Consider the following 27,064-nt stretch of genomic DNA (forward strand, 5'->3'; position numbering starts at 1 on the left):
ACCAAAGCTCCTGATCAGTGGACTCATCAGAACCAAAGCAGCGCAACACAACTTGATGCAGGAAATTGCATTGCAGTTCCTTATCAGTGGCCTCATCTAAACTGATGCAGCACAACAACACTCGACAGAGGAAATCTCATCACAACCCTCAAAGCACCTCATTAGAAACAACGCCATGTGATGGAAATCTCACATCAAGGACATTAGGTACAATTCTTAGCAGGACTAACCTGATCACTATGTCTTGCCCACACTCCACTGCAGCCGGCCTGAGGGATTTTACCTAAAACATTTAAATTACATATCTCTGGTACTACTGATTAGATTTTTTTTCATTCTGGTATCATTTTATTTGTTAACCTTTAATCTGGTTTTCTAAATTGGTTTGGGATTTTTCTTCTGTTTTGTTTTTCACTTTTAAGCACAAGTTATTTTAGTGACTTTTGTGGTTCACCCTGATTAGCATTGTTGTTGTTGCGTGAGTGGGGCTTCCACTCACCTTAATCAATAAACCAATTACTTACAGTATCTAAGTTTCAAAGCTTTCAAAAGTAAAAAACTGCCAACTTAGTTGATGTTAATGTACCACAGATTTATTTCACAATGAGTAAACTTCTAAATCCAGCTTTGTAATCCATATGTGGGAATTTGGACAAACACAATCTACTTTTTCAACCCTGGGTTGCATCATTGATCAGAAAAGTGTTGTGAATTGGATCATAAACTCACTCACTTATGGCTGCCTTATCTTTTGTTCATTTGCTCATTCTGAGCCTCCTATGTATGGATGTATTCACTGTCTCCTTTACTCAGTTACTAACTCATACACTCCTTTATTCACTCACTAATGACTGTCTGCTTTCTTGCTGACTCACTCATACACATTCACCTATTCATTTATCCACCTACTCTTCCACATACTCACTCACTAGCTCCCTTACTCACTTGCTAATGATTGTCTTGCTCTAAAACTCACGCACTCACTCTAATTTATTTATGCGCTCGCTCACTCCTTCATTCACCCACTCATTCAGACAACAAAATAGTATAAACTGTTTTCTTTCATTAATAAAAAGGGGAAGGAAAGTGATTGTGCTGTTATTTTTTCTTACGCTTGGAGACATTTATGACAAATTTTTCTTACCTTTTTAGTTCAAGGCTTTTTGCTTTGGCACATGGATTTGGTGGATATTATGGATTTATCTCTTTAGTCCTTAATCTTTTTCAGCCCTTGGTTGGGTCTGTCTTTTGTAATAGTTACTGGTACCCCTACATTTATATAAGACATTTATGCATGTTATTATTTGAATTGCAAATTATTTGATGGTTGCTTTCAAATATTTGTCTTGTTTCCTGATGATGAGCTTTGAGTGATAAGGTCAAAACACTGTTGACGTTCCCTTTGGCAATGAAAGCGGGCACAGTCACTGTATTATTGAGCCTGTAATTTAGTGGACAATTGGTTATCATTCCTTTGCCATTGTGTCTGTTTGTATATACTGTAATTTTTGTTTTTATTTCTTGATTATGTGTAACCCCCCTGAACACCATATTACATGTTTGTACTATGTGAGATCTTTATGTGTTTTGCAATAAGTTATTTGAACAAGAAGATGCTTTGAAAAAAACACTTTGTCTGTGGGTGTGTTTCATAAAAGAAACAATGAGCTAAGTGTTTTTTTCTGCATTAAAATACAAGTATGCAGCTTTCAAATCAGTTTTCCTTATCAAATATTTCCATAACAGGGGCATGATGATTGTAAGGTTTATTTATCCGTACAAACAATGCATACACAAGACTGTATATTGTTTGAAGACTGCAATAGTTTTCTAATTTTACCATCTTTATAACAAAATGTAACTAAATTCAACATTTATGAAAATATAAATCTCTGTGTGGGTATTCCTTCCCAACAATACAAAGTTTACATAAAAACATTCAATAGGATCTATTAGTTGCAGACAAGATAAGAAAATCATTCAGTTCACTTGATATACTATATTGTTGTTTCAACAAGACATTCACACACTACTGTATCCTAGCTTGGCATTCAATTGTTAAGGTTCTACCATTCTGTGGCACGTAATTCTAAACTTCCATAAAAACATGTATCACATGAAAAATATAGGAAATCTTGTAAAGGACATGCCTATGTTGAAAAGGTTATGGACAAATTGTTGTTAAAATTCAAAAGTATTTTTGCTTTATGTTCACTAAAATTGCATTACAAGTCATAATGCTAGACAGAAAGTTGGTAACATTCCTCACACAGGAAGTATAAATAAAACACATATAATAACTTTTAGAAGAATCGAATTAGAATTCAATAGAATCTTTGGATATCTGTAAGTTTTCACTGAAAATTTGAGGAAAAATGCAGGAATTCTGCTAGTCCCAGAGAGTTTGGAATTCTGGTCTGTGTACAACACAGGAAAGTACAGGAGTAATACTAAGGCAAATGTCTTCAAACATGATGTGTCAAGAGGCTCTCTTTCAAGAAAGCCTCAAATTTTCAGGGACGTTTAAGATATCACTTTGCAGAAAGACACAAGAGGTTAGCATTTGAACACGAACGTCAAAGTGGACAAGTGTTTAACTGTTCATCTGCAAATGATCTTTCTCTTAGAAAACACATTAGGTACATCCAATTCTTATTTGCACTGTGCAATGCACAGAAATATGCAGCATTGCTGAGGAGCTCAGCAAGTATGGTCTGGTAAGTGTTTGAGTATCTGCTAACAGGCAGAAACTAGAAACCTTTGCATGAAATTCGGCAACAAACAATAGTATTCTGTAGAAGATTTGCACTTGCTCTGCTCAGCTCCGGATCACTCTTCGTCTGAATTACACTGCCTCTTTTCACGTATTCTTCTTTAATGCTGCATTGGGTGAAAAGACTGCAGTATATTTGCCATTGTGCATCCTCCCCCAATATATCTCTGCATCTGTATTACACACAGCTACATAATGTTCACCCCCATTCCACATAACTTGGTGGCTCCCCTTCCTGAAAGCAAACAGCTGAATTGAATAACTTCAGCATGGTTCACCTTTCTATTTTCATTTATAGAAGTTGCACCTTTGGTAACAAAAATAAAAATAAACAATTAGATACAATGTGTCACACTGTAGATGTAAAAAACTATTGCTAGAACGTATTAGGGCATTGTCCTTCCATTATTAATCTCTGACCCAAGCAGTGCTCAAAATGTGGAAGGAAATTTTGCAGTCCAGTCTTTGAAGAAACCTAACTCTGTGTGTGTGTTTTTGTTTTTCTGTGTGCATGCGTGTTCGTGCATGCTGGTGCTTGCGGGCATGCATGTCTACTTGTGTGTGCAAACTTTTTTTGTCATAACTATAGGAACAGCTTGAGATACTAGTGCATCACTCTTTGTAGTCCTCAGACTCAGCAAGTTTCAACAGGGCACATATGTGGCAATTCGACATATCTACCCAAGATACATTATGGGAGGATGCCATCAGTTGTCAGCTGTAACAGCATGTCCTCTGCAGTCTATCGCAGAACACATTTTATCATAGCAATAGTTGTACTTTTTGGATGGTGTCGTGTCTGTTGCCTCTCCAGAATCAGATACAGTAATTGGGCTATCCCTGGCAAACACTTCAGTGGACTCTCTCCAGAGGCAGTCTGCTGTTGTCTTATAACTGTAATGAGTACACTTTGGTCTTACAGGTTGTGTTTTGTTGCTGAAAATTTGGCGGCTGTTTGAAGTAGCGATTTTAATTTTTAGTGCAGCGTCGACCCTATCTACTACGGTGTAGATGCTAATGCTCCCATCATCAAAGCCAATGATAATGTTTAAATGTCTTTGTGAGAGGGCAAGATATGTGGGGGTTTTGTAAAGGGAACAAGCACCAATACTCTTACCATCAGCAAGCCTCATAACAATTAAACTAGAGACTACACCATCATCCTCCTCATCTTCCCCAGAACAATAACAAATGTACACCAGGTAACGCCCATCAGGAGATAGTTTCTGTTGCCAGATGATTCCTGACGCATGAACCACACGAAGTTTGCCGCTGTGCAGATCCAAGACATTGATATTTTCATCCCCTCGAGCTAAAATTCCTAGTTTTCCATTGGGAGATATTAGGAAGTCCTCCAAATTTTTCAAGAAGTTATTTGGAAGCTGAACTCTTCTACAGACTGCTTCTTCTGCGAGGCTCCATATATTCACAGTCTCAGTAGATGTTATGAAAAGCACAAATTCAGGGCAGTCAGGGATCAGTTTGAAGTTGACAATAGTTGTGCCATCATCACAACAAAATTTCTTGGTAATGCTTCCTGTCCAGAGACTTACAGCTAGTAATTTATTCTTTGTCATCCCCACTAAAAATGTATTTGCTGATGTTATTGAGGCATTCTGTAAGGCTGTTAAAATATTGCAAACTTTGTGCCCTGTGGCCAGTCTCCATACCCTTGATGCATTTTGCTCACAAAGTGAAACCACAAACTGATCATTATGTGTAATCAGCAGCTGGGATATTCTTTGCCCGTTTATGCGGAAGAGATTTTCACCGGTTGTAGTGTGCCAAACATACTGGCTACACTTGTCATCTGATGTCACCATTAATTCACCAGATGCTGTTAGCACACAATTTTCAACAACACCTTCATGCTTGAAGATACTGTCAATGTATCCTGTACTAAAGTTCCACTTATACACACCATCAGACCCATCGAGTATATAAATGAAGTCTCCTCTCCCTGGCAACACCACTCTTTGGATAGCTTTCCCAGTTTTATCGATGTTGGACATAGCGGTTATGATATCCACATCCCATATAGAAAGGACACCACTGGTGGTTAAGGATAGCAGCATGTTGTGATGATTTGATTTTACCAATTTGATTATGTTTCCTGAGATTTCCTGTAAACTTGCCATACATTGCCCTGTGTCTCTCCTCCAGACAAAAACAGATGAGGTATTTTCCATGGAAGCAATTATACAGTCACAGTTTTTGGACAGCACTGCAGATATGAAGCGCTCATTGCATCTTGCTCGAAACTTTTCAGCTACCTTCCACAGGCTAGTGTCCAGAAGTTCTAAACTCAGTGCCTTGCAAATTAAAATTGCACTTTGGTCTTCGGAAAGCTCAATGCTGACAACTTCACTCTCTTCCCTCCTGCAGTCAAAGTCCTCTGTTAGCTGAGGGTTTGTTATTTCATCAGTATTCCAAACTGAAAGGCTGCCCTCATTGTCCACCATGACAACTTCTTGGGCAATATCAAGTACAAGAAGGTATTTCACAAATCCACCTGAAAACTCTGATGTCACTGTTGAGAGCTTTTCTCCACTCCCTAAATGAAATATTGTGGTGGTGTTGAGGTATTGTCCACAAAAGGCATACAGTCCATCAGGGGAACACTGAACACATGTAACCTCATACCAACAGTGGAAGTGGTACAGAGGCCAGCCATAAAGGAGGTCTATGACAGTCACATCTTTGCTTGCCTCAAGCCAAGCCAGTGCATGGGTGCTTGAAAGAGTGAATCCATTTATTACAGTGGAGGTTGCTCCTACTGCACCATGTTTAGATCCCTTTATTTCTACTTCCGATAAAAGACATGAATTCAAGTTGTCGTATATCAAAAGTGTGTTATTTGTTGTGGAAACAACAAGATACTTTTCATCAAAGGTGAGTTTCATACCTAAAATCACAGACTGAGCTGTTGTAATTTGCCTTAGCAGCTGGCGAGACTCAACATCCCAGGTGCTGATGGACCCATTCTCCAGTGCAGAGATGATAGTACTTGGGTTGTATGTTGGAAGAACTTCAGTAATATGCAAATGACTGGATGACAGAGAGAGTCGTTCAGGGCTGTATGTTACATCCATAGAAGAGTGCAAAGGAACGATTGAACAGTATTTGGGGCCATCCTTATCACATTCCAAAAGCAGTTGTCTAAATTTAGGTAGTGAACTGACAACTGGAAGGAGTCTTTGCTGCAGTTCTGCAGAGAGGGAACCTGGAGATTTCAGTATCTTGTACTTTATACTGCGTAGGGTGGTTGCCAGAAATTTCAACTCTTTCTCTTGTGAGTAGTTGTATGCCATGTCAATGTCAGAAAGTGCTTTCTCAAACTGACCTATTTTGATCATGGTATAAAGCCAGCTAAAGTTCATGGTAATTCCGTACAAAAGATCATCTGTTTTTCCACTTCTTGTCAGGTGATGTAAAAGTTCAGTCATTTTTCTGTGATTGACAAAAAAGATATCTGGCTCCAAAGGATTGCACTGGAAAACCCAAGGTTGATCAGGGGACTGTCTGTCAAAAGATGTTTGATCATTATATGGTGTGTCTGGATCATTGGTACTTCTGCTTTCATTGTCGATGAAGTCATTAAAATACTGAGGCTCGTTATAAAAGGATTTGGTTCTTCCACCTGACCAAACACCTAGGAAGTATTCAGCCATAATACTATGCATCTCTTGTAAATCTTCGTCATTGCTCAGATACAGTTTCTGAGCAATAAGATGAAGATGCCTATTTGCCCAGACAAGAAGAGTCACGTTTCGTATCTGCCGTTCTATGAGATATCCTATTAGATCCTCTTTGAGCATTGCAATGATTAGATATGGAATCCTCAATGGATTACGTGGTTTGACACTTGACATCAATTCATTCATAACACTATTGTCCAGGGCTAAAATGTCCTCCAATTCCATTTCACTAAGACCTGTTTTTGCCATTGTAATGTAACCAAGGGCCCTTGACACCAGCCTTGGCCCACACTTGTTTTCAAGTGATATAAATAATTGTTCAATGTTTTCATGGACAGTGATACAAAGTGAAGAATCATCAACATCCTTATGAGATCTCCAGGTCCGAACTTCCCTGAAGGTTAGATTCACAAACATAGGCAGAGTGCACTTGGAGAATGCTTCATTTACGTAAATTTGTTGTCCAGAAGTGACCTTCCTTTTAACACGTAGCAGCTGATGTTTGAGTATTTGACTGCACATCTTCCGGTCTCTTGGAATCAACTCTATGTAGTTATCCTCTTCATGTATAAGGCACCTTAGTTTTTGCAGGATCCCATGTTTGTTTGGCAGTGTAGACAAGATGATCCGTACCGTTCGAGGCAGATGACTGGGAAGCCACCAAAGTTTTCTAGCATCATCAGCCTCTGGAAGCTGCTCAAGGCTGTCAAATATTAGGACAAGTGGTCTATGAAACGAAGACTCATTTAACAAGTTTATGAAAAGTTCTCGAAGTTCTAGGATCTTTTTAGGGAAGCACTGTACTAGGCAACGATAGCTAATCGATAATTGTTCACAGATGCTTTGAAGTAAATTCTTCAGGTCTGTACACATGTCTGTTGATCCAATAAATCTCACAAGCACGACCGGCTCAGACTCAGGTCCCAATTCATCCTGAAGCCAGGAATAAGCCTGTAATACAAAAGAGAGATCTCATTTGTTGCATACTATGTGCATTAAGATTACAAAGTTATACAGACCAATAAATATCTATACTTTAGTTTAACTAAGCTTTATATTAATGTATATAACAATGTACATTTACAGTAGTGAAAAATAATCTGAGAATATGACTATACTCTCTTATCTGCAGAACAAAGTAATGATACAGTTAGTATTGTTCTGAACGTGGACAATGCTTTTTCGCCTCATTTGAGGTTGTCTTCTGAACCCTTCAATATCCTGTATAAATACATAGGTCTGCATGGTCTACTTTAGAAATATAGGGTCTGTGTACTAAAGGTCAGGCAGCAACGCAGGTGATGTTTTTACACAGACTACTTTGTAACCCAATCTTCTAACATTAGTGGGGAAAATTGGGTTACCCACTTCTCTTTGATCTTTGATTCGGATAGACCGATGGGTGTGCATGAGGACTGCTGGCCTATCGTTCCGCTGGAAGTCCTGGGAAGCATCACCTCCAGTAATGGTGGGAAGGCCCAGGGGCCCGACGCGGGGCCCATCGATGTGTACAAACTAGAACCGGAGTTGTGGGGCCCGTTGTTAACTAACATTTTTAATGCTGCTGTATGTAAGGGTGTCCCACCTACCTGGGAGGAATCCATCATTATTCCAATCTATAAGAAGGGAGATAGGGGGGATGTGAAGAACTATCGCCCAATTTCCTTGCTCGATTCCACAGTGAAAATAATGAGCAGGGTGCTTTTGGTTAGGCTGGAAGAATGGGCCGAATCCAAATGCATTCTGGCCAATTGCCAATATGGCTTTAGAAAGGGACGAGGGACTATTGAACAATGCCTTAACCTTGAACTCTTAATTGGGAAATATACGCAGGCTAAGAAAGGCTCTCTCTATCTCTGCTTTGCAGATCTGAGTAGTGCCTTCGACATGGTGGATCATAACATCCTTTGGGCTAAATTGTTAGAAATGGGGGCACCTGAGAGCATTGTTTATTTTTTGGCCCGACTCTATGCCAACCTAAGCACCAGTGTCCGTTATGGACCTGGCGGCGAGCGCACCCCAAAGTTTAAGGCGTGGCATAAGACAAGGGTGTGTTCTCGCCCCCTACTCTTTACCCTCTTTATTAACGAAGTTGACTCCATCTTAAAAACGATTGCGGCAGATGCCCCAAAAATCAATGATCTTAACGTCCCTGTATTACTCTACGCGGACGATGCGGTGATCTTGTCCAGGACCCCCATAGGTCTACAACGCCTGATGGACAGGTTTTCGCTGTTCATCAAGGATAGAAAGTTGTTGATCAATAAATCCAAAACCTACATTATGTAAAGTGGAACAGGGCGAGGGAAATCCCAATCCTATTTTATCGATGGGCACAAGGTGCAAACGGTGGATACCTTTAGCTATCTTGGCACCACATTTTCTAAGAACTGTAGCTGGACTAGTGAGCTTACCAATGTTCGGGCCAAGATGGCGAAATGCGCCCATGGGGTGTTCAAGTTTGCTACCAAATTAGGGGACTAACGGATTAAAGACATGCTAAAAATCTATCAATTGAGATGCCTTTCCATTGCCCTCTATGGTGCTGGGGTTTGGGGACACGTCACGGCACGGAGCCTACAAGTGGAGGAAAATCTCTTTTTAAAGAGACTCCTGTGTTTGCCCAAATCAGCCTCTAACGACCTGGTGCACAGAGAGCTTGGGATCCAACATCTTTCAGATCTGATTGCCTTAAGACCATTAATGTTATGACGTGCTATTTGGTTGAAGGAGGAGACTTCCCTAAATAGAGCCATCATAAGAGATTGTCTCTCTACCAATAACCAATTAAAGATTCCTTGGATTAAATTTGTCATCAATAGTTTTTCAGAGATTTATGGTCTCGATATAAGAGAGGATAGCTATGTTGCTTCTAGTCTGTCCAAATCCGAGATGAAGACTGCCTTCATGAGCTATAAGCCAGAGAGGCGGGGGAGGGACTGTGGCAATCTCCCCACCTGTGTGCTCTATGGAAGATATTGCGAGAATGTGGGCTACCAACCGTTTTTGAGTCATGTCACCAGAGCTTCCCACCAGTTTGTCTTAACGAGACTAAGGTTCGGGAACGTGCACCACCTGGTGGCCTTCCCCTGCAACAAAAAACATCCGACTGGTCCGTGCCCATGTGACAATACTTCAGCACAAAGCACTATGCACTTTCTATTGCTGTGTAAACTTTACGGTAACTTTCGTTCAGCCTTTTTAAAACCCATTTTCATCAAGTTTGGAGTTAGAAATGTACATGATATCATGAAGTTGCTTTTTAACATGCCCCACCCTGACGTTTGTTTTTTTACCGCTACTTTCCGTCTTCATGCTATTAAGGCAAGGACTAGTATGATTTTTTAACTGTTTTTAACCATGTATTTTGTACTGCAATTTCTACCATGGTTTTTATTGATTATTGTTTATGTAATGTAAATGTATGTGCTTTTATGGACATTGTCTTTATGCTCCGAATAAAGCCTTATGAAATGAAATATAAACAGTGTACATTTTATTCAATAAAACAAGTGACAAAAAGACAAACATCCATTTAGTAGAACTGGATCTATTGAATTTTAAAGTTCATAGTGAAAAACAGCTCAAAAATAAAATGCGCTATTGAAGGATATCTGGTAATGCTGGACTGGGAAAAAGTCACTATGTCCGACGACCACAATGGAGTGCGGGCCAGCTACAAGGACCCAGTTAAGCCCACTGAAGAAAGTACCTTAAATCCTGGTTGCGGAGCTTTGCATGGATTTGGGTCGAGGATGCATCGAGCAGCAGAGGCGATGCATCAGTTCAGAGATGCAGCAAGACAGCGTTGTCAGGTCCTGATGAGTCGACATCAAGGATCCTGTCCACGGGGCTTGCGATGTGAAGTCTGGTGTTGAGGACGCAGGGCACAACTGAGGTGATGAGTTGGTTCCGATGAGCAGTGATACTGCGACACAGAGTTTCCACATCAACGAGGCTGCCGTCGACAAAGGATGCAAGGAGCATTGCCTGCAAAAAGCGCATTGCAGCAGCGGTTCCAAAGGTGATGCATTAGTCTCAAGATGTGGGAGGCTGCGGGGTCCAATGCACACAATTGTGGTGATGCATTGGTTCTGCTCGGGGATGCATTGCTCAGCAGAGAATATGAGTCGCTTACGCTGGTAAACACCTTAGGCCCAATTACAACGGTCCAGGACTAGGGGTGGCACCACTTGGCAGGGTAGACTCATAGATGGCAGAGTCCAAGTGCAGGTGTTGGAAGCATGTTAAGTCCCTGAGGCTTCAGATCAGAAGGCCAGCAACTAGCTCTTGGAGTCACTCTCAAGCGATCCATGTCCAGTCCTTCTCACCCAGGCAGGGGGGGGCAGCAGGCCAGCAGGTCAGTACAGCAAAGCAGGAGTCCAGAAGTGTACTGAAGTTGTGGTGTCTGAGGACCAGTAATTATACTTAGTGGAGCCTTTGAAATGGTGGTGACTTTAAAGACATGCATTTGAAGTGCTCAGAGGTCCTTCCTTCCTGCCCTTGCTCCAGACTCACCACAGAGGGGTATGCAGCCCTTTGTGTATAGACAAGACACAGCCTATTCAGGTGTAGGTGAGTTCCTCCCTCCATCCTGCCAGATGTGGCCCATTGACATACACCAAAGCACCCATTGCTTGTGGCAGTCTAGGAGGAATACACAAAGTCCAACTGCCAACTACACCTAGTCATATGACTAGAAACAGGCTACAGGCACTGAATGGCTAAAGCAAGCCTTTTCAGAATGGCAATTTAAAATCCGACTTTGCCATAAATTTGAATTTTAACTTGGGATTCCAGAGACACCAAACGTGAACTAATAATAGCTTACTATTTGAAAATTACACTTATAAAATGTAATAAGGTACTCCTCGTTTCCTATGGGTGATATAGGCCTTGCCATAGTGAAAAACTAATTTTTCAATACCAGGATATGTAAAACTTAAAATTACGTCTTGCTTTTTAAAAACATTGCACCCTGCCTTTTGGGCTGACCACGGCATACCCCAGGGGTGACTTATATGTATTAAAAGGAAAGATTGGGTCGAAAAGGCAGTTGAACTGCACACACACAAGATCTGCAATGGAAGGTCTGAGAACTGGTTAGAGGGCTACTTAAGTGAGTGGTAAAATCAGTGCGGCAGGCCCATTGTTAGCATTTAAATCACACAGGGACTTACAAGTACATTAACCCCTTCCCTGCTCATGACGGAACCGTTCCGTCATGAGCCACGGTTGTCGTGTGCTCATGACGGAACGGTTCCGTCATGACAATCCTGCCGGCGGCCGCTCCGCCTGCGCGGCGCTGTTTCCCCGCCTGTGCGGGGCGACAACGCAAATGGGCGGAGTCATGACGGAACCGTTCCGTCATGAGCACAGCTCAACTGTGGCTCATGACGGAGCGGCTCCGTCATGAGCACAGGCCCGCCGCGCTGCCCCCCTGCCCCCCCCAGCGCTGCAGCGGAATGTCCGCAGCAGCGAAGGGGTTAAATATGCCAACTGGGTATGAGACAATATTATCATGTTAGCAGAGAGAGCACATGCACTTTAGCACTGGTTAGCAATGGGAAAGTTCTCAGAGTCCTAAGGCCAACAAAAATGAATCAGCATAAAGTAGGAAGAGGAAGACAAAAGGTTTAGGGGTGACCCTGCAGAAGAGGTCATTTTCCAATAAATACCATTCTCTTTGTGTGATGGTACCCAAACACTGGTTTGTACCTTCAATTGTTGTCGCAAACCATTGCTACATGGCTTTGCAATTTGGAAAAAAGAGAACACCCCTTTTCTGCACCATACTGAGCAAACATTGGCTGAACTGTCTCTGGCATCAGAAATACTCCTAAAATGGAGCAAGAAGTCACAAAAAGGATACGCTATTTGGAATATAGAGTGCAGGATGCTGAGAGCAGCTCATGTAGGAATAATGTTTGGATGGCGGATGTGCAGGAAACTGTGGAGAGCATAGACATGGTGTAATTTCTGGAAAACTGACTAAAGAAAAAAGTGGCACCTCATGGGCCGTCTACCTTCCATACTGTGGAAAGTACAGGCGTGCTTAACCTACATAACCTGGGACTATGCCCTGACGTACATTAGCGTACATCGGAAAATACCACACCAGAGGTACGTTGTTAGGGGAGATGAGAAAAGCTGGCCGTTTTACTGTATAATAGCAAAGTTCTGGTCTATCCACTACACTGTAGTAATTCAAACTCAATGCTTAAACTTCCTGGCAATAAATAGCAAACATTGAGGCATAGCACCAGTCCATTCTCTTGTTCCCGACAAAACTAGAAGTGCAAGGGGATAGTAACAGGTTCTTTGATAAAACTAGGGACACATGGGGACAGGCGGAATAATATGGGGAAGGTCATACTGGAAAATGTTGATGAGTGGACAATTGCAAGCAAGAGGCACTAACAACGAAAGCCATGTTGCTGGGGGAGTAAGAGACTACTGCACAAAGAAATAAAAGCAGGAAAAGGAGCCGTTTTAGCAATGACAAGTGCTATGAAACTTACACTCTGGCTCAGACATTTCTGCTTCTGAATCAGGCCTTTTGCTGGCCCATGAAGATGAACTGCTGAATGTCATGACTAGGACAGCTAATAATCTGGTATAAGAAGTGTGGCCCGCTTCCTCCAGCAACGTGACAGATAATGCCCTGCAATTGGTAGATAATGCCTACATGTGTAACATACGTGAACTGTAAAGAACACAGTGCTGAATTGTATCTGATGGGTATCTTGCAGTACAAGAGAATCATTGAGCTTTAGATATTAGCTAGTTATTGGGAGGGAGACCATTGTTTTACTGCTACAGAGGGATACTGTTGCTTTTGTTTTGTTAAGAGGCCTGGGGTTAGCATTAGACAAACGTTGGGGCAATGATCGCTTTTTGATGTGGAGATGCACAATGATGTGAGACTCATACTGGATAGTGGAACTGTGACTGGAATGAATGGTGGGGAAGCAAATAAGGAGAACTAACACTTGGAATGCAGAAATATGTATTTATGACATGGACTATTCTAGGACTTCATAGTGCAGCCAAAAAGCACATAGCATATAAGTACAAGCATGGAAGGGCTCATCTTATTTTCTTGTAAAAACACATATTACTGGAAACTCATGTATTAGTTTGAGAAATCGTTAAATGCGACAGATTTTTAGAATGCCATATTCTGCATATGCAAGAAGGGTTCTGATATGGATGAGACGTGGCACAACATTTCCAATGTGTTATGCATATATTACCCTGATGGGAGATTTGTCGCAGTTGTTTAGAAGGTGTATGGCATTGATGTATTGTTGGCTAGTATGCACGACCCAAATACCAATCAAGTACACATTCTTTATTATTTTTTAACATCTTTATCAACATTCTTAGCACCCCATGCCAATCCACTAAAAATACTGTGAGAAGACTATAGCTGTGTTGGTGATGTGACTATGGACGTGTTGCACACACCATTACCTGCTTCTTCAGTGATACAGTGAGAACCCTGAAGGATTGGTTCTATGAATATAGCTTTTGTAGACTGGTGGCAAATGTACAGTCCACTTGCAATGGAATAGTCTTGCTATTAACATGCCCATCGCCTGTAGATAAGGTCGGACCAAATGTATTATATGCTATCATTCAGTAGATTGGGTATATCTATATAGACCCATATCGGACAATAATCCCACACTCAAAGGGATTACATGAGCACCCTTCAAGACAACATTTTCTTTATTGTGAATGCAACACAAATCTCTAGAAGCCCCAGAATTTATGGGTATAACCAAAGAATCGATTCGCCGAGTGAAGCCTTGAATTCTTCAAGTCAACAGTATTCACAATTGAGAGGGAACTGTTGTCCACACACAAGAGACTATTTGTGTTTTATACAAGTATTACTCTACACTTTAAAGGATGACAGAGCTATTGATTAACAAGACATAAAGGAGTTTGTGGACTGGTTAGAGATTAGCACTCTTACCCCTTAACAGATTGATTTGTTGAAGCCCCCTTAATGAAGCAGGAACTATAAACAAAACTATGAGTGAGGTGCTTGTTGGAAAATACCTGGAGCACACACACAGTTTTATGTGACATATATTGACTGGCTCTGAAACTACTGTATATGTGCGTGGCAGCAAATGCTACTTCCACCTTCCACTACAGAAGCAGTGATATCATCACTCTCGAAGCCAGATAGATATACCCAGGAGACTAAGTACTACAGACTACTTTCCATGATCACTATAACATTTTCAGAAAAGTATTAGCCAACCTCTTAATCCCCCTACTTGCAAAAATGGTGCATGTAGCTCTGAGCTGAGATACTGTGATGTAATGTGGCTTTGTTAATGTTATGCAACAACCTCCATCTGCAGTGATGTGGCAAGCTACATTTGATTGGTTGAAGACAGCTTTCTTCACTGTCCACTGGAAGTATATGGACAAATTACTCAAAAGATTGCAAATTGGGCACACTATGTTCTGCTGGTTAACTCTTCCATTTGATGACCTGGTGGTCAGACTCCATACTGGATATATTGTTTCTGAAAGATACGAGGTGGATAGAGGGATGCAGGTTGTGCCATACCACCTTTTTTTGGGGGAGTTTTATATAGCGCAAGCTAGACCCGAGACATCAGGTATCAGAGCGCTTTACATGGGCACCAGCTTCATTACAGAATGGCACATTCATTTTTGTTAGGCACGGGGAGATTAAATGATTTACCCAGAATCACAGGATGTTGAGCGTTGTTGCTGAGACTCAAAACCAGTTCCCTAGCATCGAGGTCGATCGCTCTAGCAATAAGGCTACATCCTCTCCCCTAACTTTGATCTTTGCTCTTATCATGAAACACATTGAAAACTTAGTACACACTATGGGAAGAATAATTGGAACCACCATATCAGGCACAACACAGTAAATTTAATTATAGATTGATGATTTCATACTCACATTCTAAGCGTTGTGTTGTGGAAGGTCTACAGGTATTAAAAGATGGGCTAGAATGATTTGGCAATGTGTCTGGGCTTCTTTTACATATCCGGTCAAGCAGACACGGCTGATCAAATACCTTCCCAGACATGTGATCTAGTTCACTGGGAATGGCACTTGTTTTAGTACTTGGGGTATGAATATTTTACAAAATATCTGACAGAATAGAGGAAAACATTGACAGATCCTTTGGGACTAAATGATAGCATTCTGGGGATCACTCCCAATACATTATTTTACATAGAACTTATCTTATCCCATAGAGGATTGGAGCAAAATTGCCCCAGATGTGATACAGATGAATTAGGCTTGTACCGTATGATGTCGACTTGTAAATGCATAGAAAGGTACTGGAAGAAAACCACCACAACATCAGAATGGTAACAGAGAGACTGAAAATTGTTTACTAGTCCTCATTTTTAGATCAAAAAAGTGAAGTCATTATAAAATGAATGGATTGAAAGGTAATTATGGCCAAACCAAACAGAACAGAAAAATTGAAAGCCCTGACTGCCCCCTCAGTTGAAATATGGAAGAGAGAGGTGACAAACTGGAAAAAATTGAAAACATACTATTAAGCATATAAAGCAGGAAGTGGAATGTAAGTAAGGAAGCTGTGAAGGCATAAGAGGATAAAAAACGGACACTGGCAAATAGAAATCATGATTTCCCTGAACATTGCACACTAGGTAATAGTATTGTGTGATTTAAATGATTAAATACATGTGGCCAGGCCACGCTGACACACCCCATCTTGATACTTGTGGAAATGGCTTACTGCTAATTTGAAACAAAAAAGTAATAAGAGGCTACGCCATCACTACCACACGATATGCCAATGTCTCACTCTTGTGGCAGACATTTGTCATATGAGAGTCCCTATCATAAAGGACCTGATTCTCAAAGGTAAATATACCCTTGTATATTTACCCCTATACCAAGTGGTAACTCTAAACTTCTTTACTATTTACCATTTCCGAGTGGACATTACACCTAGATGGAGAATTACATGTCTCCACCTCTGCAAATGAAGAGATGGAGCCTCAAACAGCAGAAATTAATATTGCAGTTTTTTACCTGATGGTGGAGAGCTCTGTCACCGGGGTAGCTGTCACCCAATGGGAAGGTATAGGGAAATTAAATAAAGTTTATCATAAAAAGATAATGCAGAATATGTTACCGTCTAAAGTATATGTACATTCATTTAAATTATATATCTCTAACCTGGCGATCCTAATATAAAATACTAGATAAAATTAACTTATAAAATAAAATAATCTAAATATGCTTATGTAATTTATAAATATTATTTTTAAATCAAATGTTAAGTACAATTTATGATCTTCCCTAACATTTTTAATTTAAATGCAGTAAACTTGGTTAAACACTTTATGAATGAAACATGTTTTAATTTTTTCTAAAAGTTTAATTTATTTTTAAAATTTAAACTATGTTTATTTACAAAGTAAAATGATTCATTTAACATTAGCTACTATGGGGTGTTATTGTAATGCCTTATCTATATTGTTTCTATGGGAGTGTGTTCCAATACCAGTTGACTATGTGCTGCTCTACTTACTCAAAGGCTGGGCTAGAGTACATTTATACATTCCTTTTTGTGGGTGTTTGTATTAGCATTATTTTTCAAAACCCCTCCTTAAATGTTCATAAATGCCTCCCATTTTGTAGTAACTTACCTATCTCCCTGGTCTCACCCACATCTTCTACTGATGCGTGTACCAATCTGTGAGGCATTCGCTGCCACTGTGGTTAATATCCTTGCACAGAAAAGATAGGCAAGGCAGAGGTGGAGGACAGTAGTTGTAACCAGACCTTTTATTTTGTGTCACGAAAGGAGGGGCCTACTGACCCACTCATATAAAATTCTGCATCTATGTATTAACCAGGATACTTGTGGTTGCATCCCAAGCGCATGTGTGGATGAATAAGCTGGAGTAATGGAGGCCTCGGGGTTCGATTTTGAAAGCCCTTGGCTTGCTCTTGCACACACGATGGAGGTGACATTTTTTAGCCAGACAGTGAGAGTGTATAGCTGCCATTCCTGAAGCTGGAAGTTGGAGACCTAGACACTGAAGTGGGGAAAGATGAGACAGAGCCCCTTTAGAAATGACACCACGATCTCGTTTGTTATTGGCCACAGTGACCTTTGGCGCGATACTCACGGGCCTGCCAAGATGGGACATTTTACGAGAATCATCTAACACAGTGAAGAGTCTAGGCATTAAGAATGATGGCCATCCATCTTTATCAGATCGAGTCTCATCAGACCCTCCTCTAGCTCATATCATCTTAGGTCTCTGAGAAGGAATCTTCCTGTCTTATCCTCTGAGTTGCTGCACCAAAAGGCTCCCACACAGATTATGCTAACTCTTCATATGTTGCACTTCCTCAATATCCTCTTCAAAAAATGTACATGAAGCAAAAAAGCGGCCACTTTCCTCTCCATATAGTTTGATATGTGTGGCTTTGTGCTCTGTAGCATTTTTGAAGTCTAGTATCATACATATATAGTTGCTATATCCGTGCTGCATTGTGAACTTTACAAACATTCTCCCTTGAATCTCTTGCCTGTAGACTAATGCCCTATTACTTACCGGTAATCTTCATTACTCCTGGTCCCGTTGGCCTCGTCCCATTCCTATACAAAGTGGAGATGACCATCTCGGCGACAGAAAAAAGTACAGGAGCATGCTGGGATACCTAACCCACCCTCTGCCACTGGGAGTACATAAGAGGTACCAGCCCAGCATGCAGCCTGAAAACACCAAGCCAACAACCAGAAGGCCGGCTGCTCGGGAGGGAGGGAGGGGCGTAAGGAATGGGACGAGGACAACAGGACAAGGAGTAATGAAGATTACCGGTAAGTAATAGGGCATTACCCCCCAGTCCCTCCTGTCCTCGTCCCATTCCTATACGAAGTGGAGAATACCAAAGCAAACAACCCGGCCTTCCGGACACCCACCAACGCCAGGGGCACCACACCAAAAGCGGCACCCAACAGAAGCAAGAGGGAGCCCACAATAAAGAAGAAAATGCAGGCAGGAGCACACAACCAGCCACACCCCCAACCAAGCCAACAAAGCCGAAACCCCAAAACCAACAAGGGACGACCAGGAAAGACCACAAATGAGCACATGAACCCCCGGGTAAGCCAGGAGGCATGGTACCCAGAGCCAAGCCCCAAGTGAACACCCAGAGGGGCCAAACAAACACCCCCCTGAACGACCAGGGGAAGGGGGCCCAGGAGAATTGAAAGCACCCCCATGGGGCAAACAAGCCAGGAAGGGCAACCGACCAGAGAGAAAACCGCCAAGGGCAAAGCCCACAGCACCAGGCACCACCAGGCAGCCGCCAAACCAGGGACAAACCAAGCCAACCCGGCCGAACGCGGGAGAGCAAACGAGAGCAGGCCAAACAGGGAGGCACAGCCAAAGGCCCAGAAACACCTCCCGCCCACAGTAACACAGCAGGGGCAAAGACTGAGAAAGAACCCTCCAGAACAGGGAAGAAGGCAACCCACAGCTGCATGAACCCACAAACGACCACACCAAAAGTCGAGGGGCAGGAAGATGAGACTGAAGAGGCATGCCCAAGCAGAGACCAAGGAAAGACACGACCGACCACAGGACCAGCCCCAACACACCAAGGTAAGCCACAAACAGAGCCGCAAAGACCAAAGAGGACGGAACCTGACAAGAATGCAGGCACTGACCCAGAGGAACAACCAGGAAGAAAGGGGGCAGCGAACACAAGCAAGCCCCGCCCACAGCTGACAACACCAGCAACAGGGAGCCCAGAGGCACAGAGGCACAGAAACCCCACAGAAGGCCCAGGCCACAGGGCAGGAACGTCCAGCGGCCAAGCCCAGCAGAGACACCGGAGAGCCGCAGAAAGATCGCCATACCCGGAGAAGAACCCGGGGCACAGGGACCCAGGCACACATCCTGAAAGCAGGAGACACCGGGACACGAACCCAGCAACCCGCCCAACGGAGGCCAGGGAAAGCCCCAAAGCGCAACACACAGCAGACCCCACACAAGACCAGGGTACAACCAAGAGAGACTACAACAGAGGGCCGAACACGGAACCGGGGAAGAACAAACCCCAGAACTGGGAAGGAGGAACCCCCACCAACCACGAGCCGACCCACCGGCCAGGACAACAAAGGAGGGCACCAAGGAACCACCCAAGGCAAACCCCAAGAGAAGTAGCAGAAGGGCAAAACATGAGAGACAAACAGGGAGGCCAACAGCCCAACCCCGCAGGCGACCCCACAAACACCCAAGAAGCCAACAGGCAAAACCGACAAGCCAGCCAGCCAGGAGGCCCCCAACACGGTGCTCCCAGGGGCCGGAAGGAGAGGCAAAGGGCCAACCGACCCAACCCAACCATAAGGGGCACAGGGAAAAACACAGGAGCCAGCCACAGCCAGGCCACCCAGAGAGGAGAAGCAGCAGGAAGACAGGTAGGGAACCCGGCAGCCCACACCAGCCAACCCACACAACGGACCCAGCGCAACAGCCAGGGCACAGAAGTGGTACAAAAAAGACAGAAGACCAGCCTAGGACCCAGGAACATCAGGCCCAGAACCACTGGCCACCAAGAGGCTGAAAAGAACCCCACGAACAAGGCGCCACGGCAACAGAGAAAGAACGGCCAGGAAAGGACGCAGGCAGGGACCCAAAGGTGACCCCTAAGCAACCAATCAATCAATCATAGCATTTATAAAGCCCACTACATAACCGCGAGGGTCTCAAGGTGCTAGGGGAGGAGGGATAACCCCATCATTGTCACCTTAGAGGGTTTTATAAACAATCACTCTCCTCCTATAGTTCCACTTAGTGCTGTTCCCTTGATTACATCTGATGGCTCCCGAAGAGTCAGGTGGGAGAAGTTTGTCCTATCCGATAGAAATCTCGGTGCAATGTATTCTGAGATCTATCCTCTTTCGGAAAAATTAATGGGAGTCCCAATTCTATCAGAGGCTCATTTAGATTTTGAGTTGATAGGAGACACACATATAGAACTATGTGCCAGCCTTGAGACCCACTTTAGTCGGGCAATTAAGAGAAATCTACCACCCACAAGGGAGATCCCTACTTGGTTTAACAAACCGTGTAGGGGAGCAAAGCTTTCGCTTCTCTCAACGCTTAAAAATGGAACCAAGCCAGAAATAAAGGAAGCAAGGGCAACCTTTAAGAAAATCATTCATGAAGCTAAAAAAGAGTGGGAAATTAACAGATGGGAGGAAATCTCCCATGCACTAAAAAACAGGGACCAAAGATCATTCTAGAACTTAATTAAAACTGGAATGTCACGCCCAACACAGGTGCTCCAACCCAATCTTGGGCAAGAAATCTGGCGTACTTACTTCAAAGAATTATACGCAATTCAGCCCTCATCATTGCCCACCTCCCCTACCCACACTAGCTTGTACCTACCTCCAATTCAGGCTTTGACCCCGATGTGTACCCTCAGCGAGGTTAGAGTTGCTCTCACTAAAGTCCAACCGAATAAAGCTCCAGGCTTAGACAGGATCCCAGGTGATCTTTTTAAAAGTGAGCCCGACATCTGGGTTCCTTATCTATTTGGTCTCTTTAATGCAATCCTAGCAGGAATGCCGTTACCATCCACTTGGGCAGGCGCCGAGATCATACCAATACATAAAAAGGGCTCGCCACTTGATCCGGCAAATTATAGGCCAATTAGCCTAATAGATGTCGCCCAGAAGATTTTTGCCCGCATTCTTTTAGGGAGACTACAAACCTGGATGGAGGAAACCAACATCCTGACCCCCCTCCAGGTGGGATTTAGAGCTAGAATGTCAACTGTGGACCAATTGTTTAGGCTGCAAATGATCCACTGGAAAAGTATAATTTTAGAAGGGGGCAGCCTTTACCTCACGTTTGTTGACTTAAAGTCTGCCTTCGGCATGGTGGACCGCAGCCAACTCTGGGAGTTATTAAAGGGGATGGGCGTACCTCTTTACCTCTGTGATCTATTAGAACGCCTCCACAAGGATACCTTTGCTAGAGTCAGGTTTGGACTCCATGGAGATCTTACAGATCCTTTCCGGGTCGAAAAGGGAGTTAGACAGGGCTGCGTTCTAGCTCCAACACTTTTTACCCTCTTCCTGAATGGACTGGTTGAAGATATCTTGGCTTTGAGTGACATAGATTCCCCTAAGTTGGCAGGCAGGAAAATTCCCGTACTTATGTTTGCGGATGATACTCTGCTCCTGTCAAGATCACCTATGGGTATGGTTAGAGTTCTGGATGGCTTTGCCACCTTTTGTAGGAAAAGGAACTTAATTTTACGTGAACAAGACTAAATACATGGTGTTTCACGCAGATACCATCAACCGTCCTATACCGAAACTGGATGGACTGCCCTTAGAACGGGTGAACACTTTTGATTATCTTGGCCTGACCCTCAACAATAAAATGAACTGGGTCGACCAGATCTCAAAAGTAAATTTAAAACTCGTCCAGATATCAGGGGGGATCCTAAAGATACTCAAAAATAGCCACCTAAAACTAATCAGTCCATTGGTAGAGATTTACAAAAGTCAGGCAAGGGGGATGGCAGCTTATGGTGCGGAACTATGGGGCCACAACCCATCCCTGATTTTAACTAAGTCAGAAAACAAATTTTTTAGACAGCTATTTGCACTCCCGGTGAGTACCCCTATACAGCCGCTTAGGATGGACCTGGGTATACAACCAATCGCGGACATGGTCGCCTCCAGACCAGTAATGTACTGGCGACGACTATGGAGCACTCCTGAACTTGCCATCTTTCAGGAAGAATTGAAATCCATCCTACTGCTACCAAGGGTAGGTGCTATCCCTTGGTTAGCCCATGTTAGGAAATCACTCAGAGATATAGGGAGAGAAGACCTTTGGCTTTTACCTGAGGACACTTGTCCCTCTTTGCCAAAAAGATCATTGGCAAAAACACTGCAGGAATTTAAGCTAACCCAGATCATCCGATTAGTCAATACTCCAAATCTCACCTCGGCTTTTCTCGAGGCCAAAATTAGCTATAGCTTCGAGTCTGCAATCGACTTGATCCAACCGGTACTGGCTAAAAAATTATACCTACAATTCAGGCATGGGTCTCTCCCCCTTTTTTCGAGAACAAATAAATGGGCTGGCTCACCCAGGCAATTTTGTCCTGGGTGTGGTGCTATTGATGAAACTGAGGTTCATGTTGTAATCTTCTGTTCGGCATATAAAGTATCCCGTAGGAAATGGATAATTCAACTTGCCAAGAATATAGGGGTTACGAACCATAGAGATCTCTTCAGGTTGTTGAAATATGATCCTTCCCCCCTATACGTTACTGTGATAGCTAAATTTCTCTTTTCTATGTGGCTAACCAGAAGACAACTACTACCTCACTAAGTCAATTACATTGGCACCAATTTTTGCTATTAATCTGTTTTAATTTGTGAATCGTTAAATTGTACTGTTCCCAAGAATCATGTTTTAAATTTGTAAATATTATATCATGATATTTTATGACTTTTATGGCTTGTAGCCGAAATAAAGTTTTTCTGACTGACTGACTGACTGGCTACTATTCGAAGAGCCAGGTCTTGAGGAGTCTCCTGAAGGTAAGGAGGTCTTCGGTCTGCCGCAGGCGGATGGGGAGGGTGTTCCATATCTTGGCGCCCAGGTGGGAGAATGATCTGCCGCCGGCGGTCACTCTTCAGATGCGGGGGACAGTGGTGAGGGCGTAAATGCTGAGTCGGCTGTTGAGGTAGGCTGGTCCGGTGTCGTGGAGTGCCTTGTGTGCGTGGGTGAGGAGTTTGAAGGTTATCCTCTTGTTGATGGGGAGCCAGTGCAGATCTCTCAGGTGGAGTGTAATGTGGCTGCGGCGAGGGATGTCTAGGATCAGGCGTGCGGAGGCGTTCTGGATGCATTGGAGCCATTTCAGGAGTTTGGCCGGGGCTCCTGCGTAGAGTGCCGTGCCGTAGTCCAGTCTACTGCTGACGAGGGCCTGGGTGACCGTCCTTCTAGTTTCGGTGGGGATCCACTTGAAGATCCTGCAAAGCATGCGGAGGGTGTTGAAGCAGGTGGAGGAGACGGCGTTGACCTGCTTCGTCATGGAGAGGGTGGAGTTGAAGATGACCCCTAGGTTGCGTGCGTGGTCGGTGGGTGACGCCCCGCAGCCAAAAGCTGGACACACCCAAGCAGAGAAGACACCAGTGATCACCTGCACAGGCAAACGAGAGACCAAATCCAGGGACAGCAAGGCCAAAAACTCAACAGGGGCAAAGCCCAGGTGCCAACAGCACACCGGAACACCCCAGGCCCCAAGAAAACCAAAGGAGAGGCGCCCGGAGAACCCAAAGGTGCACAATCCACCGAGGAGAGCGGGAGCGGGAAGAAAAAGGGAAGACCGAACACCGACCGACCCAGGAACCGCAGAACCAACAAAAGAGCAAGGACCACAGACACAACAGGCTGAAACTAGCCCCGCAACGGGGTGAAAAAAATACCCAAGCCCAAAAGACAGGCCCCTAGGGGAAAGCCACAGCCCCAGAGCCGAGGCAAAGCCAGCCAGAACCACAGGGCTGAAAAGGAGGAGCTGCCTAGACACCAGTGGAGGCCGACACCAGACCCAAAACTGACTGTCCCCCCAACACACCCACCGGCCATGGACAAGACTAGGCATGGCGCGGAAGACACCCAGACAGGCACTGAGAGCAGCGGGGAACCAGAACCGGCAGGCAAAAGGCTGCAGGGCAGACATAACCTGCAGCCCCACCAGCACACCCACCAGCCACCAAGAACAGGCACGGCGAGGAGGACACCCAGACCGGCACGCAGAGAGCAGGGAAAGGGTGCAGGGCAGACCGAACCAGCAGACAGGGTGGGGCACAGGGGCCGCGCACCCGAGGAACAACGAGCCACCTAAGGCAGAAGCCAAGGAAGGACCACGACACCCAGCCACCACAGTCGGCAAAGGGAGTGGCAGGTGAGAGGTATAGGACCGCAAAAAGTGCACCAAGCCACTAAAAGAAACACAAGAGGGGAGAAGGAAACCCCAATCGGAAACCGAACCCCACCAGACAACCAAAGGGCAACACAAACCGGCAGCAGGTGAGAAGCAAACTCCAACGCCAGTCAGACAGCCCACCAGGGGCACCGCCCCAGAACCAACAGCCCACCAAGGCCACGGGCCCGCCAGGACAGAGGGAGGGCACAAAAGCCCCCCCCCTCAGGAAAACAAGGGAACCCGAGAACAAGGAGGCCCAACAGCCACAGGAAACCCGCGAAAGGGGCCAAGAGGAGGCAAGCACCCCTGAGCAGGGGCCATGCAAACAGCCCCGGAAGCAACAAGAAGTGCACAGCAACCGGAAGCCCCAGGCAGGCATCCAGACAGGCACGAACCAGGCCTGAACCCGCAAGATGAGGGCAGGGACCAACAGGGCAGAAAGAAAACAGGCCGCCAAAGGGAGCCCAGGAAACAGCATGCCCCCAGGACAGGAACCAAGGTAGCGCAAAGGGCAAGAAAACGCCTGACTGGCAGCCCCAGATGACCAGACCAGAGGCCAGAGGTGCCCCATCAGCCGCAGAGCGGCACAGACGGATCGCAAAAAGAGGCCGCAAGAAAAAGAAGCCAAGGCCCCCAAGGAGAGACCGCACCCCTGCGTGCCACCAAGGCCCAGATGAGCCGGATGGAAACAAGGGCCCCTGCCACAACAAACAACAGGACAAACCAAGGAAGCCCATAGCAGCAGCATAGCCCCGGCAGACCCCCAGACAGGAACCAACCAGGCCTGACCCCATCGAACACAGGAAAGACCGCAGGGGGGAACAGGGAGCCAAAGCCATAGGCCAGCACAGCAGCACAGCACAAGCAGCACAGTACAAAAAAGAAACCTCCAAGTGGAACGTACCAGGAGACTAGTCAACCACCACCTCACAGAGACTGATCCCAACCTCCAGCCCAGACGCCAACCACCAACAAGTGCCGAGCAAGCGGAAAGCCAGGAGACACGGGAACACACAACCTGCAGAGGAAACCCCCGAAGGACCCTCCCCACGCAGTGCCGCCAAACAAGGCAGTGACACAGTCCCTACAGAAAGCCACGTGACGCACCTAACACAGCACACAGGAACAGCAAGTGCCACGAGCCTGAAGGGGCCACAGAGAAGTAACAGCCCACAGCACCCGGAACATCCAGGTGGAACCCATCCAGGCCCAACCGCTGCACAACACCCGAGAACAGACAAGAACAGGTGCGTACAGGGTGGAATGGTGACAGGCTAAAGCAGGAACCGCTACGCGGTACTCACCACAGTGGCAGGGAACGCCACAAAGTCACTGCCATCATCCACCAGCCCAGGTGCCCTCCAGCAACCAGAACAGGTAGGAAGAAGACTGCAGCAAACGGCACCCGAGGCCACAGCCAGGCCCGTCCCTGCACCACCACAGAGAACAGCAGGGGTGCCAAGGACGAAAGAAGACCAGCAGGACCCCAATAGCCAGCCAGGAGACCGGGAGCACCACCAACCCCAGCCCTTGGACTCTCTAAACAGCCGCAGCAGTGCCAAGCCACAGGAAGACGCGCCCAGGAACCCGGAAGAGACCGGGAGGAATGGCGCCCCAGCCGCAAAGGGCTGGGCGCCAATCAACGCAGCTCCTGGCAAGCCCGGCAGGCCAGGAGAACGTGGAACAGGACGTCGAGGACAACCCAGCAGCCCGACGAGACATCCACCGAAGAATCCATCAGGTAAGAACCTGTAAACCACGTCCCATTCTGTTGGAAGACAGAAGAAAAAAAAAGGCTGCATGCTGGTCTGGTACTGCTTATGTACTCCCCGTGGGAGGGGGTGGGTTAGGTATCCCAGCATGCTTCTGTCCTTTTTTTCTGTCGCGGAGATGATCATCTCCACTTTGTATAGGAATGGGACAAGGACAGGAGGGACCGGGGGGTAATGGCTTGAATGTCTTGCTCATGTTTGTATTCTTGTGACTGTAGAATATGCGAATAAAATATGGGAAAAAAGGACGTAGCGATTTTACATGAAAGACCCTACCAGCAGTAGATGATACAGCAAGCTCAACCCTGGTCACTCTGCTAACTGCCACCAAAGAAACCCCCGTCATCTTGACATTCCATGATGTCATGGACGAGCTAAAAGCAGGACACCACTGATTCTACACTGACATAACTGAGATGATTGTATGTGTTTCAGATCAAATTCATACTTAGAGAAGTTGGTTCTGATTATTATTTTTTTCTTCACTAATGTTTTTAATCGGTTTGATTAAACGGATCTGGAGAAAACAGTATTTGAGAAATATTTGTTTCTAAATGTTTTTTAAACTTGTTTAAAGGAGGACTTCACCCTCTCTTAACATCTATATTTTTTTAACCATATTCTTATCTTTCACCTCGCTTTCCCTATCTTTCATTTAATACGTCTTATAGCCTTATACCCTCTTGCTTTACATCTATTTATTTTACGTAGATTTTACCCATCTACGTTTCCCTCATGCTCAACACACTCTCCATGTTACCTTCTTTCCTTTCTCTTGATGACATATACATTTTGC

At 44.7% G+C, this 27,064-nt stretch overlaps 1 protein-coding gene across 3 annotated transcripts in view; it reads right to left on the reverse strand.

The window, feature by feature from the left end:
* Nucleotides 1–1,751: 1,751 nt before the first annotated feature.
* Nucleotides 1,752–27,064, reverse strand: part of NWD2 (NACHT and WD repeat domain containing 2) — a 688,119-nt gene continuing 662,806 nt past the window's right edge. For all 3 annotated transcript variants that reach the window (XM_085642291.1, XM_085642292.1, XM_085642293.1), the window contains one exon: nt 1,752–7,422. In XM_085642291.1, coding sequence (XP_085498417.1) covers nt 3,481–7,422 — 3,942 coding nt within the window. In that variant the 3' untranslated portion in view covers nt 1,752–3,480. The remainder of the gene's footprint in view (nt 7,423–27,064) is intronic.

This window comes from Triturus cristatus, chromosome 2_2 (assembly GCF_964204655.1).
Source record: "Triturus cristatus chromosome 2_2, aTriCri1.1, whole genome shotgun sequence".
NCBI lineage: Eukaryota > Metazoa > Chordata > Amphibia > Caudata > Salamandridae > Triturus > Triturus cristatus.